Source organism: Pelmatolapia mariae, linkage group LG16_19 (genome assembly GCF_036321145.2).
Source record: "Pelmatolapia mariae isolate MD_Pm_ZW linkage group LG16_19, Pm_UMD_F_2, whole genome shotgun sequence".
In the NCBI taxonomy this organism is placed as follows: domain Eukaryota; kingdom Metazoa; phylum Chordata; class Actinopteri; order Cichliformes; family Cichlidae; genus Pelmatolapia; species Pelmatolapia mariae.
The window spans coordinates 12,426,328-12,440,851 of NC_086241.1; the positions used below are offsets into that span (position 1 = coordinate 12,426,328).

A 14,524-nucleotide genomic window follows, 5' to 3' on the forward strand; every position below is an offset into this window, starting at 1 on the left:
TGTGGCCATACAGCGAGCTGGTCATATAGCATGACACTGGTGCAGAATTGGTGCATGTGCATAATTAAAAACCAAAAAGTATTGAAAACAGTCAACTTTGCTATGAGAATAAGGTTGGAAGACGATGACAGAACTCAGTTCCAGTAAAAGCTGCCAAAGCTGCCACAGGCAGGTCTAAAATAATTAGTAAAGTAATTTTAATGCTGATTTTAAATGTGACAAAATACCTTAAATCACAATCTCAGACCTTTTGAAAATAAAGACATTTCCACATGTTACAGCAGGGAAAGCACAAGTGTAAATAAGTAAAAGATAATAATAACAGCTGACTTCTAGTTATTCACAGCCAAGAATTACTGTAACTTTAAAAAAAAACATAAATAATTTATATCTGCATATGAAATAGTTCTGAAACAAGGTGAAGGTATTACTTGCAATTAGTTTCATACAAACAGTAACACATTTGTACTGTGCTTAATTTTTGCCTACAAAAAACACACAACGACCCTTGAACGTTAGGTTTCACTTTATGAATTGAAGTCTTAAGGGGATCAAAAGTCAAAGGATGGTTTCATGGCAGAGCAGCCATTTCTAACGCTGCTTTTAAAGCTTGTGAACTGTCACCTTCCCTTTCCCCTTTTTCATCTCAACCAGCTGCTCTTAGAGTCCCAAGTGGATGGAAAGGCACAATTGTGTCTGTAATTTTGAACACTAAATGTGATTAGAAATGGGTTCTGCCACATCAGTGCACAATCAGAGTAACTACAGTAGCATAAGAGCTACTGAAAAAAATAAAAGCCTTTCTGATTGAAAGTCCTTTGGTAACATTTTAAACTGAATTTCCTCAGTTTTTACAAACACAACCTGCTCTTACTAAAAAAAAACCCAACTGTTTAGCAGAGGTGCTTTTTTATGTTAATTCTATTTTTTGCGATTTTATGGATTTATTTTAGGATGAGCGTAATCTAAAATTACAAAATTAAAGGGAAATTCAAAGCATCTTTTTTTTTTTAACCACCCATCACTATAATGGTCATATCAGCCAACAAACAAACAAACCAGGAAAAAAAAATGTTGAGCCTAATGGATCCAAATTGGACTGAAAATGAGGTATATGCCTGACCTACATGTATTTGAGAAGAGCAGGCTGCCTCCTCAAAATGTGATTCATGCTGTTGTTTGGAGACACGCTATCAATATATCTCCATATCTGTTATAGCCGTATATATTTAGCAATATTAAGCGATAGCAACATCAGGAAGAATGAACATGAGTAGCTTGAGAAATACCAAGGGAGGAGCCAGAGGAGCTACTGCAGATCGGGAAGGTAAAGGCTACAGTGGTCCCTGTGAGCCCCAAACTGAGAGAGGAGCTCCAGTAGATTCCAGGAATAACACCCGAGATATCTCTCCAGGAGAGAGCTGTTCTAGGAACAGCAAAGATGGTGCACAGGGCATATCTGTGGTCTGACACATCAGACGTTTTCTTCACTCGCAGCTTTTACCTTTAACAACACTCTAAATTACTCCAAAGGGCCCAATCCCTAAAAGTGAAGGTTGGGTCTGTAGCACCAGGAGTTTCTGTAGTAATTGCAAACGGCTGAAGGAAGCACTATCTTCATGGGGCTTGTGGTTAATGTAGATTACAAGTAGCTTGTGACACCAGTATACAGAGAATCTAAGAGATTTTGTACCTAAAACCTAAAACTAACATTGTATATTTTTAAGAGACTAATACAGAAAACAAAAACAGTGTTTATACTATTGATTTAGCCTGAATCAAATCATGAAAAGCAATTGAAAAGCTGTTCAGTTTAACTTAAACTTATACTGGAAAGGAGACAAAAAATTAGTAAGTGAATTAAAAACGTCCAAAAATTTCTTATGCTTTCATTTAACATGAATATTGTTAGGCTAGCTGCTCCAAATTCAAAGTGATTTTGCTCTAATTAATCCTGTCTGAACTAGCGTGCTCCAACTGTAATTAGAAAATGTAGGCTAGGCATGCAATAGAAATGTCCATTCAAATTTCATTCTGACATGCTCTGCTGCAAAGCTACAGTCAACACAGTATGTCTGGAGTGGCTAAATTGCATTGTCATATCAATCCAGGAAATTATAGAGGATCTGGGGGTTCTGGTTGCCATTTTTCTGCAAAACATTGCAGAAATATGTATATATATACACATATATAAATATATATATATATATATATATATATATATATATATATATATATATATATATATATATATATATATACACACACATACAGCCTGCTTCTCTTACCCCAAATCCTCCCTTTCCACCTGGCTCTAACATGCATCTTGTGTCCTGATTTTGACTACAGTAGATTTGATTAAGCTGGATTACACCTAAATCTGATATTAAAATGCATCAGTGGAAACACATTAAATTTCTCTTCTGCTCGTCAACAGGCCGGAGATCTTGCATTACTCAATGCTTTAAAGGTGACAGTAAATACCTTGGCATGAAAAGCCTGATTTTTGCATTGCACTCATTAGTTTCATTATTTATTTAAAATATTTTGTTCTTAATATACCACAGTATAGTGTCAAGTCATAAATTCCCTTGAGTTTCTAACCAATCAGCTCTACCCATCAACAATATTTTCTGACTAAAAAGATAAATGAACTATCTTCCCCGAAGGATACATCTTACGGGACCCAGGGGGGGAAATATAAATAGTTTGACTTTAAATCTGATAAACAACAAAGTGAAATTCAAGAGTATTAGGACTGGGCAGCCTGCCAGTCTTAGCTCCTCCACAGACGTTTTTATTGGGCTGATGTAGGAGAGAGGAGGCTGGCTGGTCGAGTCCAGCGTGCAGCGCTAATGGGACGTTGCTTTTCAAGACAGCTGTAAATGTGAATATGTGGCTACACACGGACCAAAAAAGAAATCACAGAAATGCTCAAAACTAATTGCTGTTCAAAATTATTCACAATATCACGCTTATAACCACGTAACAATCCCTGAGGTACAAACGCGCACTAACAAGGTCAACCTTGTATGAACATCCCATTGCACTTAAATTCTGTTTAGAGTTAAAGAGCTTAGGTAAAACAACAATGTTTTTTCTAAGAAGGCAGCAGCTGCGTTAGCTGGAAGAAATTTGAATGTGTGCTAAGCAGACACACAAACACACATAGGTTCCCCTGTTTCACACTGCTAATCTAGGCCTTTGGTTTGAGGCACAATGCGTTACTTTCAAGTGCACCGTGACTAAAGTTAGTGGGCAGACAGCGCTGCCTGTGGCAAAACACAGAAATACCCTGCATCTCCCAGTGTGTGTGTGTGCGCATGTTCATAATTTAAAGTAAAACCCTCTAAGCTTCATTGTCTCGCGCCCAGGTGCAGTCCAAAATCATTAGCATATTTCCACAGGATTTTGCTAGAGGTTTCCTAGGGACATTACCTCTTTATAGTGCACAATGTACTGCTACATGATTCCCAATAGACCAAAAACACCTTTACATATTAAAACAAATGTTAAAAATCCCTCCGCTTACAAACACTCGAATAACATCACTGAATAGTGAAATGCATGGTCCTAAGGCTGTGTGACACCTTTCAAAAGAGCAGACAGTTAATAATACATAAACTTTACTGAAGAACAATGCTTTTTTCGTCTTGGTCGTGGAACACTGGGCCAGCTCTTTAACCTCTTAAGTATACTTGAGGGTGTGTGGGAATTTGCCAAGCAACTCTACAAGTATTTTGTAGACTTGAAAGCATTTAACTATATCCCTCGGGGTGTCCTCTGGTGGATTTCTCTGAAGTATTAAGTATCATGCCCATTGTTACAATCGCTCACAGTCAGAGCCTGGTCTGCATTGCCGGCAACAAGTCAAACTTGTTTATGGCAGAATTTCTAGACGCAACCAAAATTCCTAGGATGCACTTTTTTGGTGGCCTTAGACTCATGTTTGCTTTTTACAGATGATTTGGTAATCAGTCGGGTTGATCTACTACATTCCCACCCTCACCTTTGCCCACCAATGGCACGTAGTAACCAAATAAATGAGACTGCAGATATAAGCAGCAGAAACAAGCTTCCTGTGAAGTGGTCTGGGCTCTCCCTTTAGAGGTAGGATGAGGAGCTCAGTCATCCAGGAGGGACTTAGAGTAGGGCCACTGCTCCTTTGCATTGAAAGAAGCCTGTTGAGGTGGTTTGGGCATTTGGCCAGGATGCCTCTGGGTGCCTCCTAGGCGAGGTGTTTTGGGTATATCTAACCAAGAGGAGAATCTGGAGCAGACCCATGAAACGCCCGGGAGATTATGTCTCTCAGCCAGAATTGGAACATTTTAATGGCCCCCCGAGAAGAGCTGGAGGCAGTGGCCAGGGAGAGAAAGATCTGGACATCTCTGTTCAGACTGCTCCCCTCAGAATCCGTACCCAGTAAGTCGTAGAAAATGGATGGACTGACCAATAATATACTGTCATTTATGGAAACCTGTTTCTTCAGTAGAATTGTTTCAGTGTTTTAAAAAATGGATTAACAACCAGAATGTGTTATCTACATTCAGGGTGCTTTTTGTGTAGCAGGAATTTTGCTTTTATAAAGATGACATGAAAAAGATTGCTCACCACGGCCCCATAAAAAACTGCTTTTTAAACTCTCAATTACATTATATATCTATATATAAAATCTGAGGGCATGACGTAATTCTACAATAATGTGCAAAAATCTTGAGCCACTCATCATTTCTTTATATTTTTATAGGAAAATTGGAAATATATACAGTGATTTATTGAGATTTATTGAAAACCTGAACTCTCGTAGGCAATCCTTGACTGATATTGTTCCATTTCCATTGATGGATGGAAGACCCCCAACACCACAGCCCCACCCCACGACAGACCCTCCACCGTGTTTTGCAGATGATTGCACATCCTCAATGTTCTATCTCTCTCTCCTGACCTCCTCTGTTCATACTGACGACGATTTGAACCAAGGATTTCAGATTTATACCTCAGCCATTTCTTCCCATTTCCTTTCTTTACAAATGGCTTCTTAAAAGCCATCCTCCCACTAAGACCATTTTTGATTAGTCTTCAGCAAACAGTAGATGGATCAACTGAAGTGCCAACTGCTTTTTCTTAAGCACAAGACTTTGAAATATTGTTCACATGCTGTAGAAAATGTTTTGGGCCTGCCACATCTTCTTTTTACATCCATTTGTCCAGTTTCCTGATATTTTTTTAAGGATACAGTACAGACAGTGCCAACAGGAACTGCACAGAAAATGAGTGAAAAAGCAGCCAATGTCAAAAAGCCTGAAGATCTGTTGCTCAGGAACAGTTTTTTTTTTTTAAAAATACAAGAAAAATCTGTCTCCTTGGAAGCAAAATTTAAAGTAATAAAGGGTGGCTCAAGAGTTTTGCACAGTGCTCTACATTGAGATTGTGAAATAAAACACTTTGTCACTCGTGACACCTTGAAACACCCTAAGGGACCTGGACTTGTCTAGCCAAGTCCCCAGTTAGAGAATCACCTCCACAGCCTATGTATTATGAGCTGTCTCCTATTTCTCATAACAGACAAATGTACACACGCTGGGAAGGATGCCAAAGGGCGTTTGGACAGAGATGTTTAAAGCTCCTGCCTCACATACTAATGAGAATCCATTACTGTCTCATTCAAATAGTCTCAAACACACACACACACATACGCATACACAATCAGCACATTCTCATTCAGTGCATAAGCATCTGGCTACAGACACCCCCTTGTCCCCTATGCTTCAGTGCCTGCCAATTACAAAAGAAGTAATCAATTCCACCACGGCTCCGTCCCGGGAAATCGACTTCAATGACACCGGCTACATGGCCGCTGTCTCTGTACCTGACAGCCACTTACACACAAGCAGGGACCCAGTCAACCAGCCTTCTGTTGCTCTTCAGTGCAAGGCCAAGCAAGATAAACCAGATCCCCCTTCCCAACTGGAAGCATTACCTCTGAATACTGTACCATATTTCATGGTCATCATGAATGACAATTTACAACAGTGTGTCTAAAGAAGTGTTTTACCCATTGGAATCTGACAAAAAAGACATCTTCACCTGCACACACGCTTATTGCTTTGCAACTGAAGGCCGGCCGTTTGCAGGCAATCCAGGGTCTGGTTGCCTAGGTAACCCTCTAATGTATTTACTGCCAGATCATAAGTCAAACAGCAAAATTCTTCATTCGCATTGTTACGACTTGTTTCAATTGCTTGCCTGGAATTGCTGGCCCATTTCCCATCACTAGCAGTTATTTAGTGGAATGTCATTTACTTTCTATGGTGTCTCGTTGTGGCATCGTTTCATGCATGGGCACGGTTTTAATATTAGTTTTCATGTGCTACATGTCCATGTCCTCTACAAAGTGTTCACGATTTACCTTAGAAGCATCTCAAGAATAAATGAAGAAACACCGGATAAACCTGTAAATGTATTTTTTATACAAATCCTATAAAGTTTGTTGTTGACAGGACAAACAGCATACAGCTTTTTTCTGCTAGCTCAAGGTCCCAAAAGCTTAAAACTCACAGTAAGTGCAGCAAATAAGCATGAACGTATCATCAATCATCAGGTATTGGAAAAACTGGAAACATTTGAACATACAGTATCATTACAAAGTGTAATGGTGTAGCTAACCCAAAGTGCTTTTGGACAAATGTGGCACTACCACACACGTTCTGGATCCAAAAACAAGTAAAATTACTACATTGTTTTAGTTTTTAAGAGGATTTTTTTTTAATAAAAAATATTAAAAAACTGTACATTTATAAAGGAAAACATAAGTAGTTTTAGTATGCCCCAAATATTACAGCCAGTATCTAAAACCTGATTTTGCAAGCGTACCAATCTTGGAACACCTCTTTAATAAAACAGCAACTGATGCACCTTACAAGGTGGTAAAATCTCAAGGCTATTTGGTACAGTCTTCTTAGTCATGGCACTATAGTGGAATTTACGGTGATGTGAAGGTCAGCCGAATCAATTTCTCAACATGGGATTTGAAAAGAGAACCCTGTAAGCTGTTGTCGATGAAGTGATAAATCTCTACTATTATTTGTCTCTTCCCATTTTCATCACCACCTCTGTGTTTCCCGTGTTCTTCCACCTCCTCATTCTTTTTTCCTATTTTATTAAGATAAAAAATGGTCCAGCTAATGGTTTAGCGCTTTTTATCATTATCTTCACATCCTTTTGCATCATTTTCATCCTCATGTTCGTACAGTGCACCTACAACACTCCTGACACTGCATGTATGTGCGGTTATGCGTGTTCAGGTTTACCTCCAACTGTGAAATTATGTGTGTATGCTTGGTAAAGACGAGAAAAAAGCCTATGGGGCAGACTACAGCAGCTCTTTCCTTTATCTTCAAACAGCGGCTTGCTAAAACAACAACATTTGTGCATACGCATGCGTGTGTCTGTCTGCGTGTGCATGCGTTTAATGTTTGCTATGTTACCTTTGGCCTCTTTGTAGTGTTCACAGATCCTTCTGACAGCTGCAAGACCCTCCTGCTCATCTCTCCCACCTCAAAGAGAAGGAAACACACACAAACACACACAAATGAATAGAATATACGAGGAGCCCTTGGAGCCTTTTTATAAAAAAATACAGGTTTTCTTTTTTTGTCAGTCTTTCATCTTATAAAAACACATTTCCAAGAAAGGTTCTCCGAATGAAAGAACACTCAGTGCAAAAATGTAGCCCTTCAGAAATTAGGAATATTAACAAGGCTTCTGATTCAATACATCTACTTTTTCAGTAAAGACTTTAAATGCAAGCCTGTAAAGAAAGTACAATATTATTAAAAGTATGAGTTATTATGAAAGTACCATCTAACTTCAAACAAGCTATATGAGGACACGTCACCAAAGAGATTTTAGCCAAAGAAAAATCACATTTTTTTAAGGTAACACAAACTAATTACCTTTACAGTATATAGACCAATAATGCTTGTTTTAATGCTTGTAAAGTCAAACAGCAAAATTTTGAATATGAAATCAGTCAAAAAATACTTTTTTGCACCATCACTGGATCAAGGCAGTATAGCCAGACAGGAAAGTGGGGAGCACACTTTTATAATAATAAGTATTTTGATCCCAAAAATATCAGAAGAAATATCAGAGTGCCGCATATTTTAAAAAGCTATTTGGTAGAGGCAAAATAAATGGGTAAAATATGGTGCTTAAGGAATTTATTAGACCACAATCCAATATAATGTTTATAACACAGCTGCCCCAAATTTTCTACAATGTTTCTGCAATGATTTATCAACCAGGATGCACAATTTCCTCATTCTTGTTATCTAGGAATTTTCCAATTCAGAGTGTTTTACAAAAAATAGCAGAAATTATAGTGATGCATATTATTATTTTTTGCTTAAGATGCCAAATTACTGTAATTTACTAGCATTCCTGAACACCAAAATTAGTTTTAGTAAATGAATGTTATGCTTGACTAATTTCTGACTTGCCTCAAATTTAAGCAAAAAATGAAAACTGGGTTTGTTATTTGCCTGATAAACAATCACGTGATTTTGTGTTCTGAATATTTTTTTCTTTGAAAATATTTGTGTTTTCTTGTTCTATGACAGCTGGTCTAATAAATTTGTTAAGCATCCTGCCTGTTTTATTGTACTTGGTGGGGGAAAATGAGATTCATACAGTGCTCAGTGACAACTGAAAATGGCGTGTAATACCATCTACAACATCAGATCTGAGTTATAAACTCATAAACACAAGACCTTTAAAGACACTGATCCACAGCTCTCTATTTTGTTTCCATATTGAATGTACTGTTCAGATTAATTTACATGCTCCAGCAGCACAAGACAAAATATGCAGAGAGATACATATCATGTGCTGCCTTCTAAGATCATTGTAATAAATATATTATCCCCATATGAACAATATCATTTTAATAAACCAGTTCTCACAGTGAAAAAGTCCCTGATATGCTCCTATCATAGCAGTCTTTAAAGTCATTTTCCTTTCACAGTGCAACAGGAGCAAGGGGCTTTAACAGCTCTTTCATAAAAATAATTTACCACACACCCTATGCCGAACGTAGGGTAAATTAAGGAACTTAATGTCCTGTCATTCAGCTCAATTCAATTTCCACGGTGTTAAAAAGATGACTGTTGCTATCGTTAGATGTAGTACACAAGATATGCTTAACACAAGTAAATGCTCTGAAGAATAAAAAATGCAGTTACTGATGCACACTCGGGACAGATTTGCTGTTTGAGGACATTTGCATATAAATGAACGACTTCTCTTTGTTAGGTAATAAAGAAATAAATAAAATAGAAAGTGTAAGCAAATCACATAAAGAAGGGAAACATGAAGCTGGTGTAATTCACTGACTCAATATTTTTAAAAAATAAATCATTCCAAAGCCCAGTTAGTTGCACAAACACAGGCTCTGACAAATAAAAGGACAAAGACACAATTATACTCTCAGTGCAAACAATTAGTGCCAACAATTAGTTGCTTAATTGATTAGTCAATTGACAAAATATTGATCAACAAAACACTGTGAACATACGCTGGTTTCCATTTGTCAAATGTCAGGACTTGCCGCATATTGACATACAAGCCGCATGACTAGACACGCACACACACACGCACAAACTTGTACACACAAATAGCCTATTTGCACACGCTCATTTCCGCTTTGCTCACACACATAGACACACTTATCTTGGATTATCACGTAGACCTTTTCAAGGGCACAGCATCATTTACCCTGATGCACCGCTGTTCAGGCAGGGCTGAAGGATGCAGCTTCTCTGAGTGACGTGCCACATGGCTCACACAAACACTCACATTCAGGACAGGAACAGCCTGATCTCACACAAACAGATTTTTTTTTTTCAAACGCACTAGTGCCCCTCTAGCAGGCTTCTCTGCCCATTTGCCAACACTCACTAAGAACGCTGCATATAATTGAATACACATCTCTTCACAACTGCTTCTGGACAAAGCTCTTCTTTAAAATAGCTACTGATTAAAAGACGTGCCCCAAGGAAATAGTTTGCCTACTAAATATTTTGGGATGAGTGTTGAAAAAGTAACCTAATTAATTCACAGACATATTCTTGCTGCAACTCAACAAATGGATAAACCGAGCAAGACCTGGAATAATAGTTAACCGTAAACTGCCAACTACTGACAATCTCATGGATGCATGGATGGATGCAGATGTGCTTTCCCCATAAACATTATAAAAGATGGACATAGATTCTGGGTCTGAAAAGTCAAACCAATGTGGAAGTGCTTTAAATCTGCAATTTATTTAATGGCCTCCAAGGAGCAACACCTGTGGTTATACAGACTTGTCATCCTATAGAACTCTATAGAAAAACAGCTTTCTGACACAACCTTTTCTGCTGAGTTTATGGGCTCAGTCACTCAATTTGGGTCAAACTTAATAAAAATGATGGTCCATTTTGTAAATCTCAGAGACACTATGGAGCATAATCTGGATAGCAACAAGTTTGATGAAATTCTAACCAATACTCTAGAAGAAGTTGCAATTTTTATGAATTGGGAATGGATGTATGGATGTTTAATCACAGCATAAACTAAAAATACTTGTTAGCCAAAGCTCTGTCACGGCACGGTGTGCCGGTGTGTTAGTTAGAGCAGGGCCCAAGACAGACACATGCAAGGAGACGTGACATGACTTTAACAAAAGGTGAGCCTTTATTATGGCTGATGACAGAAGGCAAAACAAAAGCTAAGACGGGTGCTGGCAAGACAACTAAACTGACTATGAAAACCTATGACACTGAACACTATACGAGACTATGAAACTGTGATAAAGCTATGAAACTTTGAAAACTAATTCTATGACTCTGACTGTGACTATGAGAACTGTGACGACTATGACGAGCCATAACTGGGAAGGTTACACAGACGACGCGACAAAGACTGAATGAAACACAGAGACTAAATACCCACAGGGATGATTAGGGGAAGTGGAAACACATGAGGGAGAACAGCTGACACACATGAACCTAATGACAGGACAGGGGAAGTGAAACTAAATACAATAAGCAAGGAACACCGGACTCTTTCAAAGTAAAACAGGAAACATGGAGACTTAGACATGATGCAAACCTGATAACAAGAACCACACAGACATGAAGCATGACAGGTAGACACACGAACCAGGGAGGCTTAGTACAGGGGAGATGACAAAAGGAACTAAGAAACAAAGGACTAAACAGCAACCTAGAAATTAACTAGATTAACTAGATTCATTCGTGTGCTAGTTTAGACTAAACTTGAACACGAATGAATACAAAAGATACATAAAAACTCAAACACTAGGTCACACGACCCAGCACTGTGACAAGCTCAGGCTTTATGCTGCTTTAAATGCTCAGTTTCCAAGTTTTCCTTTCTTCTGCTCTTGGATCTGTATGATGATACAGAGAAGGGTTAACCTTAATATGTCACCTCAGGCAGACAGCTCTGGATTTAAGCGGCAATTCAAGTGGCTCCATTCACCTGCCATTCAAACCTTCTGTTAGTGAGTAAGAGCCAATCACAAAGGGATTTCTCACTTAAAGGTAGGATAGGTGTCAATAAAATGAGAGACGGTAAAAAGGCTGACAGTAAAGAGGCTGCATCCAATCCTGGTATACGAAACTGTTATTCTGAGCTGCAGTTCAGGCAAATTAGTAGTTGGGAATGAGCATACTTGGGGAGACAGAGTAAAATATTTTATTTGTTTAACCTGCAAACTGATTTGTGCATCATGTGCTACGTATTAGCCAGATTTTGTCTTTGTTACCGGCACAGTAGTATCAAAACCTTCAGTCTGCTGTAGTCAGTTATTCTATTCGATATATTTCGATATAAGTCATTCGTTTCAACCACCTCCTCCAACTATAAAGAAATTATAAAAACCTTTCCAAGAAGCAAAGTCTTCCATGGCAAAGATTAATTTAAATTTCATTATCTTATCTTAAAAAATGCTCTGGACCGCATCATTTTAATCCAATACCTAGTGAAATGTATTTTAAGCACAAGTGCATGCTTTTGATACCCAACTCCGGTGTTTGACAGTTCAAAGGCTTAAGCCATTAACTGGCTTCACACAGATACTATGCTACCACTCCACCTAATATGCATCCACTACATTACTAGAGAGGGATCCACTTTACCATAAATACTCTCACTTCATGAATTACCTCAAAGAGTTGGCATATTTGAAATGGAGATACACTCAGAGTCATCAGCTGTGGGATCAGCTTCGGTACACATAGGATTGTCTGGGACTACAACAGACACTTAACCGAGTTCTGGTATGATTGATTTTGTGAGTGTAATCCCACACACATGGTGCTCACATCTAATTTATGTTCTGCTCAAACCGTCTCCAAGGACACTCTGACATTGACTTTGCGCTATACACTCTGAATGAATAAAGCAGAGTTTTCTTCAAAGTTTTTAAACTCGTGGACAGAATAGAAAATGTAGTCTCACCCTGGAAGTCGGTTTCATGAAAAAGATTTTGCTGTTCTGTGCACGGCATCTCAAATGTGTTTAACTTCAGCACCTAATATAGGTTTTAAATGTAAAAAAGAAAGAAAAAAGCACCAATTTAACTAAATAATTTCATGATTTATGACCAGTCTTTGAAGAGTGAGTTGAAATCGAACCCCATAACATTCTGTCAAGATATTCCCACACTGCTTCAATAATGTTGAGGTCCAGGCTCTGGATTCCAAACCATGACTTATAGTGTTCCATTGTATTTTTTTCTATGCAGATATCCGTTTCCCACATTGATAGTCTGTTTGGGATCATTATTACGATGAAAAATAAAGCAGCTGCTAATCTGACAATTTCCAGATGGTACTGCATGGTTGATCGAAGTCTTTCCTATATTTATAATTAGATAGATTTTAAAAAGATCTCAAACACCACGGCTGAAATGCAGCCTTAAACCATAACAGCATCTCCACTTACCGATGACTGTAGACATTGACAGTTGGACATCACTCCTGACCTCCTTCATATGTACTGATGACAATTTAAACCAGAAAATGTAAAATATAGATTTAACACTCCATAAGACTCACTTATTGTTTTTTTGGTCCTGTAGTTTTTGTGTAATTTAGTATACGTCAGCCTTTTCTCCCTGTTTCCCTGCTTAAGAATAGCTTCTTGACAGCCATCCTTCCACGAGACCATTTCTGATGAGGCTTCAGCAAAGAGTAGATGAACTGAACTAATCTCTCAGTTCCTGTTTCAGGTCTTTGCCTCTTCTTATTTCTTAAGGACATGATTTTAAGAAACAGTTTATCTGCTTTAAATACCTTTTAAGGACTGCCATTTTTTTCCATCTGTCCTCAAATTGCGCAGTTTACAAATTTTATTTAAGAACACAGTGAAGTCCATGCCAAAATATGCCATGTTTTTGGCTAAAGATTTTTTGCGAATTGCCTTGTTGCAAAAATACTGCTTTATGCTTGTGAAACAGTTATCTTTGGCATTTTTTCATGATTTCAATTAAAGAAATGAGAATGGCTGCTGCTAACAAAGTGCCTAAAAGTACTATTTAAAATTGGTCTGTTAAGTATAGACAGAGCACTATTTCACCACTTGAGTTAGCTGCCTTTCTTATGCTCCATAGTCAGAAAAACTCCGAACTAGTGCAAACGTCTACAAAGAAGTCTGGTTCCTTGGGAATAAAATAAATACGAGGTGACTCAAGACTTTTTGCATATCCAGGATATTACTACTCTTCCTCTAACATTCTGAAAACTTCAGAAATCACTAATGTGTAAGATTTGGCCTTTTGCCCACACAAACATAAATTTTAGGTCAACAAAGCTTTTGAAAAACTGGATTTTCAGGAACTCCGTTTATAAGCTTAAGCGTGGATGAGGTCTGGAACATTTCTCTGACATCAGACTATGGAGCATGTTATTGTTTGCTCAGGTTTCTGATTGCCTTCTGACATTTAGATATAGCTGGGTTACATCAACACCTGTTGCTTTTGCATATTCCTGAAAGTTGTTGATATTGCCTTTTTTTGTTTTCATGTGAACAGTGCTCGTGTGGACAAGATTCAAAAGCAGAACAGTTTCGTTAAAAAGAAAATACCTGTTTGTGTGTGTATGTGAAGATTAATTAATCTACAACAAGAACCACAGATAATATTTTTATGCTCCCAGAAAGAAGTTGTATCTTACACAAAAGGAGGCCTATGGAACAGCTGGAAAGCTTAATAGTGAAAAGGAGCTGGACTGTTAATGACAAATTTATTATCACATTAGTGTTGTAGTGATCAACTTACTCTAGCAAGTGGTCCTAGGCAGGTAGAGCAAAAGTGGCATGGGACATGTGGCACATGAAATGTAAAAAAAGAGACATGCCACATGATAGAAAACCTGGAATTGATTACTTATATACGGTGCACATAAATATACAGACTTCTAAATTGCTATTATCTCACAGCCTTTATCTGTTTTTTTCC

The 14,524-nt window shown here is 38.0% G+C and overlaps 1 protein-coding gene across 3 annotated transcripts in view; it reads right to left on the reverse strand.

Annotated features, from left to right (window-relative positions):
* LOC134644314 (dehydrogenase/reductase SDR family member on chromosome X-like) overlaps window positions 1-14,524 on the reverse strand; it is a 49,872-nt gene that overhangs the window by 16,890 nt on the left and 18,458 nt on the right. For all 3 annotated transcript variants that reach the window (XM_063497233.1, XM_063497231.1, XM_063497234.1), the window contains exon 3: window positions 7,488-7,556. In XM_063497233.1, the coding sequence (XP_063353303.1) occupies window positions 7,488-7,556 (69 nt within the window). The remainder of the gene's footprint in view (window positions 1-7,487; window positions 7,557-14,524) is intronic.